At 41.0% G+C, this 21,303-nt stretch overlaps 1 protein-coding gene across 1 annotated transcript in view; it reads right to left on the minus strand.

Moving 5' to 3' along the window:
- DCC (DCC netrin 1 receptor) overlaps positions 1 to 21,303 on the minus strand; it is a 571,119-nt gene that overhangs the window by 51,394 nt on the left and 498,422 nt on the right. Inside the window, exons 16-20 of the mRNA XM_075020576.1 lie at positions 18,475 to 18,570; positions 14,308 to 14,546; positions 9,966 to 10,104; positions 5,915 to 6,022; positions 2,909 to 3,103 (exon numbers count right to left, since the gene is read on the minus strand). Coding sequence (XP_074876677.1) covers positions 2,909 to 3,103; positions 5,915 to 6,022; positions 9,966 to 10,104; positions 14,308 to 14,546; positions 18,475 to 18,570 — 777 coding nt within the window. The remainder of the gene's footprint in view (positions 1 to 2,908; positions 3,104 to 5,914; positions 6,023 to 9,965; positions 10,105 to 14,307; positions 14,547 to 18,474; positions 18,571 to 21,303) is intronic.

Genomic DNA, 21,303 nt, shown 5'->3' on the forward strand with positions numbered 1-21,303 from the left:
CATTGAGACTTGGACTTTACCTTCGGGGACAATCTGTGACAGTACACAGTGAAAGGCGGCAAAATGGACATACTATTTTTGGGCACTCTCTGCTTCTTTCCCATAAACACATATACATATATATATGTATACGTAATATTTACTGAAGTCATCCAGATTCAACAAGGAGTAAGAAAAACCCTAGTAGCGACCTCAAATTTTGGCCCAAATTATATAAGAAAAAAAAAACAACAGATGGGATATTCAATCACATTTTATCCTTCTATTCCAGGACCCTGAGAATGTGTGTATCAGATTCTTCATGCTTTAAGTGATAAATTTAACCAGCCAGAGCATAAAAAAAGCGGATCCTCAACTGATGTAAACTGTTGCAGATTGATTGAAGTTCACAGTGTAACAACAATTTACATAAGCTAAGGATTTGCCCATTTGCCTGTATATTATCATCAGTGGAGCTGAGGTGGAAGAATATAAACTCATTGCTCCGTGGTAGTGTTATTTACTACTAAACATAACTCTTTCTCACAGATCACTACATTTTCATTAGTAAAGGAAAGTCAGTACAAATACTCGCATTGCAATTACAACACAAGTAATGGCTTGGTTTCCTTGGAGGAGCTTTATGTGCTATAATATATGAAACGAGACAGTGGGTGACTTAGTGGGTCTTTGATGCTTGTTTAGTTCCTCGTGATTTAAAACTTCCTCTGATCAGGACAGAGATTTGCCATCAGAGCACACATTACCATATGGCACATACACATCTTCTGTTAATAATCATTAAGGGCAGGAAACCAACATTTTTGCATAATTCAGAATGCACTCAAGACTTCAGAAAGTCTTTTCACCTCAAGTGTAGGGATAGATTTGTCAAAAAAACAGTTGAATAGTATTGAACATGACATATTTAGGGTGGATATCATTAAGTATTCATGGCAGGGTATTAGACATCGTCCTTGTAGGCTATTACAAGACGTAACAAATGTATAAATTCATCTTTCTGGTATCTGTTGATGCTGTCTGATCTAGAATTCATTTCCCAAATGAGTTTTATGGTACTTTGTGTAAACATTACAAAGTAAGTGATATCAAGTGCATTAATCTTTTGGTTTAGTTAGATATCTGGGTCTCTATATCTTTTCATATCTCATTAGTCTGCGGCTATTATATTTTGATGCCTTGACTCATTTTAAACTCAGTCTAATAGACTTCTTCTGCTTGGCACAAGTTGTGAGCATGAAATTAAGTTGGCACCATCCGCTTGATAGAGATGAAGCACCCGCAAAGTGCTATCTCTTCACATTTCATGGCAGTGGAGAATGAATAATCAGGATCTTACCAATAATTCATTCAAAGTGAAACATGACTTGGACAAGTAAGTCCTGCAAACCTGTGCAGGCGGTGATAAGCTTAGAACAAATTGATACGATTTTTCATTTTTTTTCTGACTCTTGCTAATTCATGAAAACTGTTGTATGAGGCTTTTCACTCCCAGCCTGAATGGTCGATAGCATGCTTTCGAGACACTGATATCAGGGAAGGAAAAAGGGAAAGCTCTCTGCCAGTGCTGCTGAGGACACTGGCTCATTCATCGCAAACCTTCCTTAATGGCTGAAATCGGAGTTTCCCCTCCTTCCCTCAGAGGCAGCGGAAAAATTTGCTATTCACATGACAATTTGCTGAAAGACAAACTCGAATACAAGCGCTCGCCAAACAAACAAACAAATCCCCCAAAGGGAATGACGTGGGGATGGCGTGCCGCCCCTCCTCTGCAGTCATTTTGCTTGGCTTTCGTACAGCTCGCGTTAAATGAAGTCACTTGCGACTGATTAAAAGAGAGGCTTGAGTGTCAACGCTAATTCCAAGCCTCTCACGCACAGGTTTGGGGCTGAATTTCCCTAATTTCCCTCCAGTTGTGACTTCTCAGGCCCAGCCTGCATCCAGTTTCAATTACCTTCCGCCAAGATGTTGTTTTTATATACAAATCCCTGGATTTTCTCTAGAGGAGACACAGCGCTAACGTGCTCTCTCATATGCCATGCTTCTTTCCTGGAATAGGTTCGCTGTTTATGTCATTTGAGTTTTTCATTAATTACACGTCTTTCTAAAAGTAATTTCATACCTTTGTGCAAATGAATGAGTGACAGTTAAAATATAAGGAGCAGAGCTGCAGCAAGAACCCTGCTTCCCACTCATGGTAATATTGCTTACATCTTCATAACTAATAATTTCTGGGTAGATCACGTCAGGCCTTCACACAGACAGGCAAGCGGGGAAGAGAAAAGAGGAATATCTCCCATGTTAATTTGAAATGGAGTCTGATACAAGTGCAACCCTTTGCTCTCATAAACACATCGGTGCTGAAATACCAGCCAAAACCCACACCCCTGATTTGCCTCCTCCTTCTCACTGGTCACTAAGGGAGAGGGGTCAGGTATTAATTAGTCTCTTGTTAATAACAGGTCCTGAAAAATATCTGGAACAACTCTCCCCACACAAAGCCAAGCTGCATCTCAGTTTGCTGAGGTTTTTAATCATAATCTTGCCCGTCTACAATGTTGATAGGAGTGAGTCATTACAGGTTCCTACAGTCACTGAAAGATCCAAAATGAAAAGGGACCTCCCTAGAGAAATCCAGTCAGATCCAATTAGCTTTATTATTGATGGGCGAAAGTTAGGTGGTGTCAGAGTGCTTTCTCCCAGCTGAATGAATTGAAAAATATAGTTACTGCCTCATTATGTGGTTTACTTTTGTCAACTACTGCATGTAGCATTTTGCTTTTATCTCTCAATAATAGTTTCAAGTAGTAGGATCTCTTCTGGCTGACATGGAATTACTTGCAAAGCTCCCATGAAGGCATAAGAAAATTCTACGTATCATTACTATCCAGATGACACAGATCCAAACCTTTCAGTGTCCGGAAGAAAACGGGATCAGAGAGGGGACCCACTCCCTTGGCGTTGCGAGCTTGGATTCTGAAGTAGTAGACGGTGTCCAGGTTGAGGTCCATGATCTGGTGGGTGAGGCGGTCGCCGCTGATGGACTCCATAATCCAGTCATCAATTGGAGCGTTCTTGTCCAAAGTATAGAAGAGGATGTAAGCTGAATAAACACAGTCTCTCAGTTAGTGCTTCAACCAAATTTTAACGTACTTCTGTTACGAAATACAGGTAAAATTCAGATTTCTTAAAAAGCAGGGGTTTCTTTATAAAAGCAGGGAGGGCAGGTCTCCAATCAAAATAGCTTTGAGGAATGCTATGAAAATACACATTTGTCTATTTTTAGAACAAATACACGATTACAGTATTTACTGTAAGAAATAGAGATTTAACAAATATAAAAATAAGTAGCACACATTAAAAGGCTGTTACAAGTGCATTTCTCAAATTGAGGTGCACCCTTCAGCCTGATAGCTGCCATAAACCATATGATATAAGTCATTAGTGTTTCAGTGCTGAAATAAAACTAATTGGTATTAATGACACACATCGATTACTGGGTGCGTATGCAGTATTTCTTGGGAACTATAGGGAAAAGTATTTTGGTGAAAAGAATAAAGAATTAAAAATTTTGGTAACTTAAGAGTATTACAATAAATATTTATTCAAACAATAGAAGTTTGAATAAAACTTAAAAGTTTTAGAACTTAGAGAATAGAAGCACCAGTGTTAGGAAGCAATAATAATTTGTAGGAATTACCTTGCCAGCAAATGAAATTTTGGGAAGAAAAAAGCCTGTAAGCAAGGCTGAGAGGTCTAGCACCCCCTACAACACCAGTCTCTGCCTAACTTTGAAAACAGCTTCTTTCTTTTTTTTTCCCAAAATGCTCCCTGGCAAATTAGTTATAGGCAAAAAACCCACTCCAAGTCTGGTCTTAAGTGCTGTGCCGCAGGAGGGAGCTACTGGAGCGGGGAGAGCCCAAGCGGGTCGTCTGGACTTCATCTTTGTGTCTGGACCCAAGGTTACTACAAAGTTGGTATAAGCCTTGTTATTAATGCTATTTCCCTATTCTCTTCTGAAACAAAGATGCTTTTCAAAACTCATTCCATGTGATCCGTTACACTGGTCACAGACAAGCGGTGTTAGGATGGAAGTGTTACAGTTTTGTGGGGGGTTTTTTTGGTGCTAGTGTTATATTATGGGATTTTATTTAGAGGCTTGTATTTTGGGGTTACTTTAGTAACCCCAAAATACAGAGAAACAGCAGTTTCTCTGACCATGACATTTGAAGTAATATATATTAAGCTATGAAAACATATATATGTTTCTGAAATTAACACAAATACATTCACTCAAGCATTTGTATGGATGAAGATTCGGTTGTTAGGGACGTTTCTACTCTCCACAAGCAGTTGTTTCCTCTGATACATCTAAGAAACATTTGACCACACGTGCAGTAAAAAATCCCCATGAGAGTCATTCTTCAACCAAGTGCTACAAGAAAGAAGTTTGTGCATGGATGTCGGGACCCAGTCTGCTCTAAGGTCTGAATGCTGCTGTCGATGGAAAAACTCTATAAAAGTTGCTGCCGCAGAGTCATTTCATGCCTTGGAAGTCAGGAAAGCTTTTATTTTATTTTGTCTTTTAGCCACTGAGGAATCAGGACAGTTAGCAGTCATTTCATCATCACCATAGAATCATCATAGAAAGGTTTGGGTTGGAAGGGACCTTAAAGATCATCTAATTCCACCCCCTCTGCAGTGTGTTGTCCATCAGAATGATCATTTCTGCTCTCTAATGGCTAAATTAGGTTAGCATAAACAGAGCCATTTCATCAAAACATCCTTCTTTCAGACACGGTCACGGATTGTCAAGTCCTGATGATAATGTGGAGTGGAATTATACACAGTTATGCAAGACTAGCCTAGGAATCATTATTGCTGGGCGTTGTCCACATGGAAATATATCTTTATTTTATTGGTAACATAAAGTGGGGTACTTTCCTGGTGTAACTCACAACAGCTCATCTGATGCCAGTGAAGCCTTGCTGAGTTACAACTGTTAAAATCTGACCCAGTGCTCTTCACTGCTAATGGCTCACACGGGACATCATTCCTAAGCGCTCTTCTTCCTCTTACATTCATATTTCTCAATGTTTCAGCGGGGTGTAGCTGGGATTGCTAGCAGTAATGGTGACATACGCACACTTTCTCCCACATGAAAATATGTCGTAGAACTGGTCTAACCCAACTGTTTGTAGCAATGTGACCCTAATGTGCACATTTTTGAAGATGAGCAATATTTCTCCTAATAATTATTTGCCTTTAAGATGTCTATTAACAGCCTAAAATGATCATTTAAATGCAAAATCTCAGATAGAACTCCACTATATTTTTCAAACTGAATTAACATTAAAGGTTTGTAATGGATTTCTTAATTAGGCACTAAGGTTATATGCAGTATTTTGGAAAATAAAATCTGTCATTGTGAAGCATCCATTAAGTTCAGTTCTTGTCAGTCAGTATTAGGGTTTCTTCCCTGATCATCATTGCCTTAAATTGTTATTGTAAAAAGTTAAGCATCTACCAATAAACTCTCCCATGATCTGCTGCACTAAGCAACCTATCATTATGTATGGCATTATTGCCAAACAAAGTACTTATTATTAGTCATTTCTAATTATCATTGAGCAGCATATACCACAAAACCTTCACTTTGAATGCTGCATTTTTTAACTTATATTACTGCTCTTAGCATTTAAAAATAAGATTTACATCCCCTGAGTTCTAGACTTTGCGGTATCCCTAATGCTGCCTTGAATCCTAGACCAAATTGGCTGATAAAAGTAAGAGAAAATAAAATAACGTCAGAGCAAATAGCACCCAAGAAAAAAAAAACAGAGATAGGGAGTGAAAGCAGCAAATGATCAGAACAGTAAATAAACAGAGAATACAGGATAATGTAAATGTTTACCAGTAATTTTTCCATTGGCTTCCAACGGCGGCTGCCAGCTGACAATGACGGCCCGGGGCTTCCCTTCCCTTGTAATGACTGTCAAATCCTTGGGAGCAGAGGTTGGAGCTGAAAATAATGAATATAATTGAAAACAGAAATTATTCACCTTCTGAATTCCTTACACACCGTAGCAGGCATGAACTACTCAGTAGGCATTTACTGCCTTCTTAGAACCTTTCAAATGCGAGAGTCCTTAGACGCATTTCAAACATGTAGCATATGATTTATCTGGAAGTGGTATTTTAATAGTGGCAATCGTACAAAACACGGTGTGGGGATATGCTAGGAGTTGGTGGATAGCCCTTATCCTCCTACCGTTAATATTAGTCCTTACAGCTAAACGACCACCGAGGTATCCAAGAACATCTAATATACTGTGGGAGCCCTATCCATTTAATAACAGTAATAATATTGTGTCTTCTCTGTTAGGAATATTTGTAGGTATGTACCAGTATAAAGCAAATATATGCTCAGCTTGGGACATTTTAGACATGACAGAAGATTCTTAGCTTTTCTGTCTCCACTGCATTAAAGACGGAAGGTTGGATTTCTGAGCCTGCAGTGGCTGCTTTGCACGCTGCTTTACTAATGCTGGCCACGAGGTCTTGCGCAGCGTCTCAGATATTTTAAAATCATATCGTAAGACTGTGGATGAGAAAGGAAAAATGGGCAATTATTAAAAAATAGTTAAGAGAGAGGAGTAATACATTGGCACTGAGCTCATTGTTCATTTACTTAGTTTTGATTCAGGCTGTAGACGACTTAGAGCATACAGATAGCATAAGAGCATGGAGAACACAGCGTACGAGCACCCCACCATCTGCGTCCTACCCATACGGCCACTAAACAACTTTCCTGAATGTTCGAAGAACTGCTCCAAAGTCACCTTAGGAAGTAAAGCTTTAAAAATCTGTTGGATCATGCTGAGCTAAACCAACCCGACCTAAAGCACAGACACAAATCTTCAGAGTGACCAACACTCAGTGATCTTAAAGAAGGAGAAGTAAGATAAGAGCCAGCTGCCGAACAGGCTCTGGTCACAAGGAACTGATCGCTCTGAAATAACACAGAGCAGATGGTCTCATGGTATTTGCATCAGCTGAACTTTTCACAAGTGGGATCCAGAAAGCAACCACGAAATCTGTACGCAGAAAACAATAGTTTCCGTTACCGTTGTTGTATTACTAAGCAGGTGACTACTCGCCAGCTGATGCTCTTTGTGGCAGATTTCTGGTGATTATCTCTTTGCTATACGTGCTGGAACAACACGTTCAGTCTGGCATGTCCAGAGCCAGCACCAATGGGACTCACAGTGTTTCGCTTTAGTCTTGTCACATTAGTTGCTTCTTGCTGGAAGCATCTTTCTTAGCCTGAAGTAGGCAAGCCACAATTAAAACTCACAGATCTTTGAGAAGTCTCTCAATCCTCGGCAATGCCCAGCATGACATGAGCTCCTACACTGCTACGCAAGTTTGCATTACTGTTGTTGTCATTATCTATTATTATTACTATTATTATTATTTCTCAAGAGGGTTGTGTTGCATTTAAAAGCTACTCGGCTTGTAGCCAGCTTGGGACACTGGCTCTTCAGTTTGAAAACAGGGTACTAGAAGAAACATCTCGGACTGTCTTGCTGTTTCAGGGAACTGCAAGAAATAACCCTTTTCATAAACAAATCATACTTGATTTTAAAAGTAGAATTTTCCTTCTCTGCTTTTGCTAAGTGTATCCTACAACATTCTCCAACTTTACATAAAGTTTTTGTACCGAAGTGCATCCATCTCTCGGTATGCAAACAGCATCTTTATCTTAAACACTATTTTCCATTCTCTGGTATGAACCCTTTTGACATGTTTTCATGAACTAACCCTTTCCTTTCCTAGACTTTCTGTGATTTGTGAGGTTAGATCAACAAAGCTTGTAAGCCCCTCCTGTAACATAGGCTTGCCATGCCGGTGATTACCACGTGAGTCCCACCGAGCGGCTGAAGTTGAGCTCTGCTTTCAGCAGATTGTGAACATAAGATATCATGAGAAAAATCAAAGCTTTAGATGTTTCCCTTAGCACTCATTAACACCCCTCATATCAGTAAGACTTGTGTAGGCAGATCTGGGGACAGAACTTGGTTCTGGGAGTTGCTTTTGAATTATGGGCATAACAACTCTCCCCAGCTATGGTAGTAATCTCCAGTGAATTCTGTATTGATGCTGATATGTACGTTTTTTAATATCATTACAGGAAATTCAACATGCAGAATGGGTACAAAATAGGCAATAAAGATCAGCAGTGCAGGATGTCCTTAATTAACAGAGCTGCTCCATCAAGCTCAGATAATTGCATTGCAATCACATGGGAAAATCTAAGGACACATATATTCCCTCTTATTCTCCCTTTGTTAATTAACTGGCATGTACTGTGGTTTTCATTAAAAAAAACCCCAACAAATCAATATTTACCAGCAGACTTCATTTGGTATCTGCTGGTAGAAACCAATTTGTAATGGCACCTAGAGTGTTTTCAAGGCCACCCGTCACCCTCAGGAAAATATAGCATGTACTACATTGGTGTCCAAATGTACATACTGCTGTCTACAGCGGATGAAGAAGAAAAATATCTTAAGCAAAACCATGGACATTCTTATCTATGGACAAGGGACTACAGCAAGATATATAGGCAATCATAACGGATTTGGAAAATCTAGTAGCTCTGCAGCATCCAGCTTCGTGCAGGTCAGTGGGGTTATTCAAAAGCAAATCTACTCAGGAGTTTCAAAAGAGGGGCTCAATAGCTTATTCAAAAAGAAATGAAAACTTAATGGAAGACCCCACCCTTGCCATTAACACCTATGTGATAACGAGAAGTAAAGACCAGGCACACTATTTCCCTCCTGTGGTTAACTGAAAACACACAAAAGAGAAAGAAACAATTAAGTTTTGGAGAGGATGTTCTTGCCTGCAGAGATCACTACGTCTCCATCCCTTTTCAAATATTTTTATCCCGCTGAACTAGGGTTACATATAATATGTATCTGGTGTCTGTTATCAAACCTGGGTTTCATCCCCTTCAGAATCTGAAATATCTTTCAGGTCATAGCTTCCTCCTTGGAAAATACCACTCAAACGCTTGAGAAGAGCGCTAAATTAAGCCTTCCAAGTGTATTTGTTTATTATAAGCATATTGTTAATATTAACAATGGCTGCTTGCTGGAAATGAAATACAGATGTATAAATACACTGCGCATAGAAGAGATGCCTTACCAAACTGTCAGCAGGGAATTTATGTAAGTCAACATTTAGCAGAGGGTAGATAATTGTGTCTTTCCAATAAATAATGAGCAAGCTAAAAAGACTGCTCACTTGACTATTATCTTTTTTTCCTGTTGCTGTCTCTGTCTCTAATTCTGCACACAAGGTTTCAGTTGCTGTAACTCTGACTGTAGGTCTTGGCTGGACTGCTGCGTTGGTCACCGGCACAGTGCACAGCAAACAGCGAAAATGTGTCCCTGTAGTATTATGAACAGAGCTGTGAGTCAAGACCTTGAGTCAAGAAGGATGTGCAGTAGATAGAAGCAGTCATTGAGTCCTTTCTACTAAGCGGGCAAGATGGGAAGTCACAAACTTGAGACAAAACCACAGAGAACTTCAGAAGTCAAAATTTTCAAGTAGCAAAATCATTACCTAGTGATAAGAGAAGTAACTGTTCTCACCTGATCGCGGGTTTCTTTGAAAAGTGAAAACTATTTTAAATCATTAGCATTAACAGTCACAGATACTCATTATATTATGGGGCAAAGTATCACACACACATACTACCATCTCCTAACTTCTTGCAATGCCACCAGAGCTCAGTAGAACAACGGCTCTGCTTTGTACCCATGAAAAAAAGTGAAAAAATACAGTTAATTTTGTACGTACACTATCGGTTTATGCAGTTAGGATGAACTTGAACAAGGCTTTTGGTGACAAATAAAAAAAACCAAAGAGAGCCTTTCCAGCAGCTCTTGCTGTACCTGCTTCGTAGGTGGTGGCGTGCGCGGTCATGCTCCAGGTGCTGGACCGCCGACCTTTGGTGACCATGACCGAGAACTCATACATCGTGTTTGGCTTCAGACCTATCACGGTGTGACTCAGAGCGGTCGTGTCTGCTGACTGCAAAGAGATGGACCCGAGAACGTCGTTTAAAGCCACTGTTTTTTGCTGGTAGCCAAGCAAAACACAGTTAGAATGGACTCCTTTTCCAAGCAAAATAGCTCTATTGCTACTGTGTACCTTAATGGGAGTATTTTTAGTACCATAGGCAGTCAAAGAAATTATTGTGATGCTTTCTCTCTCTCTCTTTCCCAGACAAAGAAATTTGCCAGGCATTTTTTTCAAATGTAAATTGGAAGCTAACCCTATGTCCTTCATCTATGCCCATATGAGGACAAAAAATAGGAACATTTCCATAACTTAAACACTAATTTCCAGCCTGTTTGATGGGTTCCTTCTAAAAAAAAACCAAAAAAAACCCCAACAACAAAAACTTTTTAGTCTCCTGATTCTTAGTGGCGGCTCAGAAAGCATTTTTACCCCTAGAATGGTCCTGACTAAGGCTTCTCAGTTCCTGGGGTTAACGTGTATTTATGACAGAGATCGAAATATGACCCAGGACCCCTGCATAAAGATGCTTTTTTGTACTCATAAAACACACTTTCGCTTGGTTAAATGTAATTTGTTTATATATTAGATTATATTTGAAATATATTATTGATCTGCCTCACTGTGATACGTTATGAACAACTAAACATATTGATGTTGATGTGAATATTAAATTGTTCATTTATTTTTAGCTGATGTAGCTTTTTACCTCAGCCTGCAGTATGGAACAATTTGAGGCAAACCGCACTAGTATCAAAGGAGACAAGTGAGAAGAAAATTATCGGACAAATTGGTGACAATTGAATAAAATCAATTCCCACGCTTTTCAAGCTACAGAGCCTGGTGTGCAATCCTCCAGCACCAACAACTTACAGGCGAGCACGTAAATGCGGTGTGCCCTTTTACACCTTTGTATACCTATAGAGTAAAGTATACCAAGTGAGGACAACATTTGCATCAGAAGACTACCTTGATGTTCACATTTGGGAAGCGGTTCACAACAAGGCATCTTGCTGGCACGCATCAGTAATGCCATTCTGATGCTAATCATCAGATGATTCAAAAATAAATCGACCTTTGCTAAAAACGGGACATCAAGTTTCCAGCACACCACAGAATAAAACAGTAATATTCAAGGGGGAGTGGGAGAAATTTACTTTGCAGAGACATTAATGAATGGGCTATATATGCCTACACGGTACGCTGTTTTATCACAAGTGCTCTGACAGATGTTTTGCATGCTACTTAATAGGAAGACTTAATGCAATACCAGATTTTATCATCTTCATACTGAATTAAATCTCCTAGTTCTTGGAAATTAGCCATTTTGCAACTTATCCGTACGAGGGGTTTACTCCAGCCAAGAATCTCACTCTATAAAAAGTCTTGCTGAAGCAAAGACATCACTTACAACCTATGTGTTTATAAACTACCCAGCCAAACTACTCAACTACTTGCCAGAGATGGCAAAATCTACCTGCTAGAGTGTATACAAATTATTCTTTGACTAAAGGCTGGATTTCAATATAGGGAATAATAATTTTCTCCCCCAGAAAAGATTTTGGAAGAAATGAAATTATTTACGGCACAAAATACTCCTCAGCATGTCTCAGGGTAACTAAATCTGATAACTATCACTGTGGAAGTTCTCAGATATTACACATGATCAGGAAAAATTCACATGGAAAAAAACAATAGGGTTTGAACCTATTCCTGGACAAAATAGTCTTTAGCGGAACATAAAGACATTGGGTTCTTTTTTGTACAAAGAAACTCATTTGTCTCCAGCTGAGTGGTTTTCTTTGACTGTTTCACTCAATACTAAATATTAGCATTTCAATAGTCAAAACATCCTTGAAGTTAATATCACATTGAGATGAAGGGGGTGTAACTGTAGCAAGTACCTTTAGGAATGCCACACCATGCCTGTTTGGGACAGTTTGTACAAAGTAAAGTTGGTAGGAAAAAATTAAATTTATAAACTTTCAACTTCAATAGGAAAGTCTAAACCCTTCATTATATTAGATTTGATATACAGTTTTGAAGCAATGGGAAACTGTAATGGGAAAATCTCAAAAGACGTGGAAATTCAATGCCAATGCACAAGCAAGTGCTTTGGGAACCTACTTGTGAGCCTGATCCAAACCCCTCTGAAGAAAACAGAAGTTTTCCCCACTGTTTTCAAAGAATAACATAATAGCTTTTATCTTGTTTCCTTGTAAAAAATGTGGTTATTTCAAGAAAGCAGACCCTCTTGAAAGATTTCTGATTGTTTCTGCTTCTGGGTGATTGAACTGGAATAAATGAATCAGACCGGCTCTTCACATGCTAACCAGAGACCAGTCAAACTAGAGAGGGTGGCAAAAAAAGGTAATTTCACTCTCGCTCCTCTCCTCTTCAGTCTCCTGCCCCTCGATGGCTCCCAGAGCCCTGCGTGGTGACTCTGCGAGAGACGTCCACCTGCTCGTGTGAGCAGAAAGCCAATGAGCTCGACACCTCCGAGCAGGACGTGCTTCTCCTGCACAGCGGATTAACAGGGCTGGGTTTGATAATTTTTGCTTGTCACCCACCATTTTCCACCGCATGCAGCTCAGTAGGTGCATTGGGAAACTAGAGAAGATGTTATGATCGACTGTGAGTGGCAAAACAACAATGCTGTCTTTTCTGGAGCTTTGATTTCATCACTACAGCTGCAAACTGGGACTCCCTGTGCTTCCCTGTGCTATACGCCGCATTTTGTTGGGCACAGAAATCCATCTCTAAAGAGGGGTCAGATCGAGGTAGGACATTCAAAACATTACAGTGCATCGTTTTGGCACCCTTAATTACCTCGGAGCTTGTTACAACCACATGAATGTACAAAATTTGCGTCTAACTTAGCAGATCATCATGTCAGCATCAGAGGTCGCCACAAGCACGGCAGTAGATGTAAAAGCAAGGTATGTCCTTTTACACCTTGTAAAGATGTGCTATTATTTAAAAGCTTTACAGTGGGTCAGCACCTGCAGCAAAAAGCCAGCTGACCTGAGTCTCCTCTCAGCTGGCATGAACGCAAATCAGGAGTAAGGCAACTGAAATGGATAGTTTTGTGACAGCACACGGACCGAGCCGAGTGCCAGCGAGCCAAATTCTGATGGAGACGTGCAAGGGGGAGAGCTGAAAAATCACACTCGGAAAAGGGATTGAAGGCAAGAGCTTCTCCACCATCATTTCCACGTCTTCTGAAAATTGCCTGGGAAAGATCTGAGGTTAGAGCCTGTAGGACAGGGGTACCCCAAACCTGAAAGGGGATGGAGAGCTATTCTCTGGGGTTTAGAAAGGCCAACCTATATTCAGACACATCACTCAGGCTCTAATCAGAGGAGCCTCAGCGCTGGATAGAGCATGGCCTGTTCCACAGTCCTTGTAAAAATGACTTGTATGAGGCTGCTTTTGTTAGGACAGAGAACAGTAAAAAAGGGGCATCCACCTGCAGTATAAAAATACACCCATAGCAAACAACTCACTATGGATCAATATGATCCTTTAGGCAAGCGAAAACAACTATTATGGCAGGGCACAGGAGGAAGGGCATGCTCATCATGGGGAAGGTGGATGTTATATGAGATGCAATATATAAGCTGACGATAGTAGGGAAAGAGAGCTTATTGTTCAAAAACAAGCAAACAAAAAAGCCTACAGGCTGTGCTTGTTCCTTCCCATTCCCTGTCCCACCGTATCTCTTTAACGTACCGCACGGGGTCTGGTACTGCTTTCATTAGGACTTGGAAAGACATTCTCATACAGAAAATAGCATGCTGCTGTCACATCCATTCAAGTGGAGTTTTCTCATAAACTAGCCTTCGTTTTTTGCTATTTGGGAATACACAATATGGGTGAGTGGAATTGCCATACGGTGTGGGTGGGTTTGCAACTGGCATTTTTTCCTAGTCACGCTACGCTATTCTGCTACCAAATCTGTGACTAATTTATATCTGATTGGTAAAGATTGAAGATCAAAACTTTCAACAATTGGCATGTGGAATTAAAATATGGCATTTTCATCCAAGTAAACACACAGGTTTCTAGGAAGCAGTAGTTACTCAGGCAAGTTTCCTTTTGATTGAAATGCAAATTTTGGTTGAGGGAAGTTCATAAAAGCCAAATCAGAGTCTTTGCAAATAAGATAAGAACAGATGAAATAGCTCATAAATTCACAACGCGTTAAAATTTCACCTTGTACTTAGCACTTGTCGAATAGCTTGTTCTCCACCGGACTGTGTAGAAGCGAACCTCCGTAGTCTTTTGGTTCTTTGGGACAGAGTTGTCTGCCCAGATGACCCTCACTGCATCATGCGTAAGTGCAACAGCCTGGACACCTACTGGTGGGAGCATGGGGGTGGAGATATCTGGGACTGAGGTAGGGAAATCATCAAGCAAAGGATAAAAATCAACTTCTAATGGATCAATGGGGTCTGGGTCCATACATCACCAAATGAGCATTCCAAAATAAATGAATAGGTAAGTTAAACAGAAAAACAAAACAAAACAAAACAAACCACAAACAGCCACCAAGGGGCACACATCACAATGGGTTAAATGCATGGCATTAATGAGGAGGAGGAACATGAGGAGAACAGAAAGAAAGGCATTAATGCAAAATGAGAACGCATCAGCAACATCTCAGTTACATCACTACAACAAACCTAACCAGCGCTAACTGCTATTTTCCATGACTTGTTTAAGTACTGCCAGGTATGCTGTGGTCTTCTTCACACAAGATGAAGTCAATGCACAGTGTCTCTCCTTAAAATGATTTACATTTTCTTAAAAAACTGAATCACTTAGTTGATACATTATTGGAAACACCTACAAAGTGGAGAGTGTGCCATCTTCCAACCTCATTTACAGACATGACTTACTCTCACATGTGTAGGAGTTACCTATGCTTTTCTCTCTCGGCAGCCTCTTTCAGGCTCTTTTGTTGTTTTAGGCTCCTGAAAGGAATATATTCTGCATTTGCTTAAACGTTTGTTAGGTAAAACAGCACACAACAATTTCACCACTGAAGTGAAGATCTTGCAATTGTTGGTTCATCACTGTCAGCGTGTCAAATGTGCACACCCAGGTGTGGAGACGTGGATTATCTTCAAGGGGGCTTCTTCCTCGAGGAACAAGCACAGTTCCTCTCCTGTGTGTCTGTGACCGGGTGGTCTTTGGGGAGCAAGACGCTGAGCACCATCCGCACGCCACGGCGGTGCGCTATGCAATGGCCGAGGAAACGTCTGGCTGTCTTAATTATCGAGACAGTGGTACATTTCATTTCATTTCCAAAAGTTCAGATCTGAGTGGCGTGCTGACACATCCAGTTAACTGAGGCTGTCGGGACGACTGCGCCATCCTTCTCCATCCCCTCTGTTGCAGAGGAGGTTTCTCTAAGTTACGGTGGCACGAGAGAGGGACCGGGCGTTGGGTGGGCAGCAGATTACTGCTGTTACAGGGGAAAAAAACCACCAACCACTCGTGTACAGAATTCCTGATCGGCGTTGGGTTCGGCCCCGACGACATTCACGATCTTGGCTTCTCTGGGGCTCTGTCTCTGCCCTTTGGGGCTGCACAGCCATGGCACCCACGCGGGAACCAGAGATCACTTCTACTCGGTTTAAATACCTCTGTCCTTGCTGAAGCACCCAGTCAACTTCTGGTCTATCTTTTAAAACTCCTTCCCGACTCATTATTTACCAGTTGTGATTTTTCTACATAGAATTTCAAAATGCAGTGGGTAAAGTGCAGCACAAGCATGCCGAAAGGTTGCTTGGGTTTCCCCCCCCCCCTAAAATAATGTGCTAATTAATTAATCAAAGCATAAATGACTCTAATATTTCCTCACTGACAGCTGCTACAGTTTGCCTGCTCCATGTACAATTCCAGCTCCTGACACTCTTTGATCACTCCTGTTTTATGGTTTTTGTAATTCTTACTCAGAACTTCAGGGGGTCACAGCCCTCAGAAGGAAAAACAGAGGAGACAAGGATGTTTAAAATGTATGATAAGCCATTAGGTTCAACCTGCTTCTTGTGTTGCTGCTTTCATCAAAAGCTGCTTTATAAGAAGCTTGAATATGAGTGTGGAAGGAGATGAAGCAAGCCAGTGGCTGTCGTTGTAGTGATCCGAAACTCAAACACACGATCCACACAGGGAGGAATGGGCAGCTGAATCTCTTTTTTGCCCCAACCTGGTGAATCGAGCTTCTGCAAGTTGAAAGTTAACAGTTTCTTTTCCTGAACTGAAGTTTTCCAGAAGAACTGGCTGTAAACTTTGGAGGGTGAGCAATACCTGTTTCTGTTGGAATTTTTTACAAACTTATGATGGAAGTTGATGTGACTGGAGCTGAGTTGATATTTTAGAAAATACTGCACTTCCTCTCTCTTTTTCTTTCTCATACCAAAAACTGAAGCCCTACTGTAGAGGAGATTACGAAGAGAGGCTGGGTTTAGCAAAAAAAATGGTCAGACTCGATCAATCAAGACAATTCAGTTTCTGAAACAAATCACCACTGACCTGGGGAAGAAGGAAATGTCTATAATACACTGGTGGCTGAAAATAGGTCCCTAAATACTGTGTCCATTTTCCACCAAAGTTTCATTTGCTATTATTTACGCGTGGACATCTGTCATTTGGAAATTGCAATCTCTTGACAGAAAATAGTTTCTTGCTCTCTTCGGAGTTGTTTTGCGAATATTGCACGTTAGGTAACTTCAGTTTGCACACCCTATCCACGCAAGCAGACACCAAAGCATGCCTATGTATATGCTAAACGGACACACGAAGACACAGTTTTTGGTTTTCTTTGGTGCCCAGGGTGTGTCAGCTCATCCGCTGCTTGGGGGGCACGGTTCTGTGCTTTCCTGCTTTGCTAAAAGCCTTTTTGGAGATGTTCCTCCACCAACAACCCAGGCCACTGGCTCCTTCCAAAAGCTGCATCCCACGGGTGGGAGGCGGTGGGAAGCTCCGGGTACGGACGTCTCAGCAATGAGAGAAGCACCGGCGTGGACTGCTCACAGATGATCATTGGGTCAGTTCACCAAAACAAGAGCCCAAGCCTGAATTACCTTTTTCACACCTGGATATCATTTTGTTTATGAGAGGTTATATACAGACATAAAATCAAATCGCACAGGCCAGTCAGGTGATTTTTAAATAGAACCAACAGGGAACAAAACACTTAAAAATAAAGGAATATATAGAACCTGAGGCAAACTCACTGGAAAAAGATTTTACAAGACACATACTTAGCAAGAATGACCTCTGTAGATTCCAGACAAGAAGAAAGATTAATAATTTTGAGCCAAAATTTTTCTGACACTTATTATATCTAACGTAGCTTGTTACGGTTGCCCTTGATTGTGTAATTAATCTTTTTTTTTTTCTCCTTCTGACTTTCCAAGATTTTTTAATGGGAATACTTCACAAAACCATATGGTAAAAGCTGTTTTTCCTTGTAGAGCCACAGAAGTACAATTTGGTTGATTTATTCCTCGTGGTCCACCCAAGCCAGCGTCAGTGATGGGGTTTGCTCTCAGTGACACAGCTCCCTTTCCAGGCAGCTCTGAACACCATGGGTGAAACGCGAGAAAAAACTTCACCAAATGATGGTGTCGCTCCAGAGGAAAAACAATTTTTTTATTTTTTTTTTTTTGTTCAGTTTTGTTCTTTTAACCCCTCATCAGTCCCATCCACCCACCAGTGATTGCAGAAAAACCACAAGGCAGTCTGGAAGGCAGTGCTACATGAGAGTAATTCTGATTTTAGAACTTTGCTAGCGTCCCAACAATGCATCTGTGAAAAACAGCTGCCTAAAAGCACCCTGCTCCATTGCTGCCAGGTAATCCCTTCTGCGAGCCTAATCCTGCCAGGAAAATCTCATCAGTACGTTCCTTCACCTTTTGCAACCCCTCTACATGCTCTTGTAGATGTGCATGATGAGAGTGTGTTTTTAACTAATTCATTTTAATTTAAACTGCTTTAAAAATGAAGGAAACAAAAATAATTTCATCTGGGCTTAACTCAGCAAAGCTATTCACCACTGTTCTGCCCTGATTTTTAAATATTTAAATTGTTGGGAGCCATGCTTCTCCCAAGCCAACCTGCATCAAAGAGCAAGCGCTTATGAGCATCCCGTTAAATTCATACAGCCAATTTCTGGGAAGGGTAAATAATTCATTCTATCTGTGTAGTTAGAATAAAGTAGAAAATGAAGCTGATTTATTCTAGCAGGGACCTGGAGGTTGCAGAGCTCTTTTCTTCCATTGCCTTGACCAAAATGTTTTGCCTAGCGTGCACCTTTGTAAGGCTAACGTTCACTGACGGGGAGCAGATTATGAACCAGCATTTGCAACTCACCTGTCATCGACCTGGTGGTCGCGCTTTCGTACAGAGGCACCCCTTCGCCTGCGTTGTTAAAGGCCTTTAAGGAAATCACGTAATGGGAACTCGGCTCTGCAGGAGGAAACAAATAAGGCAAAACAAAGCATGCATTGTTAATGTCAGATTTGGGATGCAGAATGGATGAGCGCTTTCCTGAAAAGCGAGAAAAAAAAATACAAAGTTAAACAAATGCCTGTGCAAAGTGACGAGCATGACTGCTGCCCATCGTTTTCGTTTCCCTTCCAAAGGCTTTATTGATCTCAATCCCCTGGTGCCATCTTCACCAACAGTGACCTGACGTTCTCCTTTAAATCACCTGCAGCTTTGCCTGCGTAACAAACCTGGAACCCGCTTTGCGCATCGTCCCTAACTCCTGACCCACCGCTCCGAGCAGACGAAGCCTCAGACGCGGTGCTAGACGGAGACGAGGGATGCTGCGGGGTACCAGTGCCTTCCCACCGGCTGCTGGATGGAGCTGGGGCCGTGGTGCTGAGCTCCGGCGGGCAGGGAAGCATCCAACCCCATGCAGCCCTTCACGAGGACACGTTGGCGTCTGGGGGATGACGTGGGAAGAGACGGTTGAGGGTCACCAGCCACGCGTTGCCTTGGGATCCTGAGGTCCGTAGCGGTGAACCGCAGGCGTCCGGCTCTCCGGCGCAGCTTGGGTGGAACTCGTGCTCCTGAACCCAGCCCAGAACAGGGCACGCACCCCTGGGGTCGATTCCTGGACGCTGAGCAAAAAGCCTCCCTCCCTCCCTCATTCCTCGATGTCAGAACGAAGTGGGTAATAAGCCGTTTTACCTCCCTGAGAACTGCTCGCGCGATGTTGTAAAGATGAAGGATGCGGCAGACAAGAAATAACACACGGGAATTAACTTCAGGGTTGCACGGACGTGCTGCGCTGGTTTGTGTGTCCTAGTTTACCATGGGGCTACTCTAAATATGTCCCTAAATAAAAACAAAGTGAAGTGAGCACACCAGTTCCATGTTGGTTTTTTGCTACTGTTTTCTGAGAAGAACAAGGCGATTCGTTTTCCTGATTTTTTCCCAGGTGAAATACTTTGTCGTGTCCCCCCCCCCCTTTTTTTTTCTTAGCTGTTAATTCTATTTGTACAGAAGAAGATTGCACCTGAATACATCGGGCGCTCATACACCTGCCAAAGATGGGAACCACCTTCTCAAAGTTCTTCAGCAAGAAATAACAAATGTTTGCACGTGAGGAGGCATTTATTAACGTGACATTGCAAAAGACCTGCTGCAGAATTACATATTTCATCTACATTAACATCAAATCAGCTCAGTATGATTAATACCATTACAGTGAATCTGAAATGAGTAAATAATCTTTAAGTACTTATTGCATATTGTTACTAATATCCTTTCTACCCACATATTTTGTACTTAATTTTATGTCCAGAAGAAACAGTGACATATTTGTTTAATATTCAGGTGACTTCTGTGCTTCTATCACAAAAGAGCTAAACTTTAAAAATTGCCAGATGAATGACTGGTGCATTAATAACTCCCTGTGCTAAGTATTGTACGGTTATTAATTCAGTTGGTACTCACTGTAATATCATTAGTCATAAGGAAATAATTTTGTATTCAGAGAGACGTAGTATATATTTTCATATGATTTCCACCATGTATTAGCATACTACTTTTAATTTCTAATTTAACTAAGTGTTGTAACTCTCCAGATTCCACACAAAGATTTATTTATTGAGACAAGAAGTCATTATTTAGCTGAGACTTTAATAATGTCACATTCAGTAGTTTCAGCAGAAGAAAAAGAAATTCACATGCACAGTCTAGACCGACTCCATCTCTTCCTTCTACCCACGTCCCAGTCGTTGTGCTTATTTAGGAGTTTTGAAAGACGTCTGGCAGAGTGACACTAGGGGTTAATACAGACCAGTCACAGGGTAGACTTTGGGAAATGCAGGGAAGAATACCAAAAGATGAAGTTTTAGGACTTTGAGATGTACCAGGTGTTTGCTGTTACCAGCAGTGAACTCAGTGCCCAGTTTGAAGAGGACACGTAGAGACAGACAGTGGATTAATCCCACTGCTTTCTGTAAGTTAGGCACGTGGTTTAGTTCATAAGGGCTGTCCCTGCAGCGACTGAAGAGACAAGCACCTCTGTATGACAATTCATCCCATACTAAGATAGATATTTAAGAAATATAAGATAAATCAGCCTCTAAGGTTTGGTACCTATCTCCACTGACGATGGCCAGAGCACAGATGTCTGGACTTCTCTTGACTTAAATTTTAAATAACAAGACATTAGTCAGAAAAGAATGTCACCCTGAACACTGACTTTGTGAATGTGGAAGATTACCGGAGAAACCCGATTCTAGAAATTACTGTCAAAACCCCCACAACCCCATAGAACTGTCACATCTAATCAAAATACATTGTGAATTCCCAACAATGAATACGCAAAATGAGTGATTTACTATTAATTTGATCATGAAAAATACACTCACGGAAATTGATAAATTAGGCGGAAAAATGTGATAAGTTCATGGAAAATTTAAAAATGGAGACTATATAGCACATACTTCATTACAACTGCCCATATAGCACAATATATAGTCCATCAAATTTTATAAATTGAACAGGCTGACATATGATTCATGTTTATAACTAGGCTGGGTAAGGTTACATTTGCAAAAATGAGCTAAGATTGGGATGAGGATGCGATCTGTAGCTTTCTGTTAAAAACATGAAAAATTCAGGTGGTTAATTTGAGCTGCTGCTAACTGGAGCAATAAATAATTGCTTGAGTCTCCTTTAGAT

Source organism: Buteo buteo, chromosome Z, assembly GCF_964188355.1.
Source record: "Buteo buteo chromosome Z, bButBut1.hap1.1, whole genome shotgun sequence".
Lineage (NCBI taxonomy): Eukaryota > Metazoa > Chordata > Aves > Accipitriformes > Accipitridae > Buteo > Buteo buteo.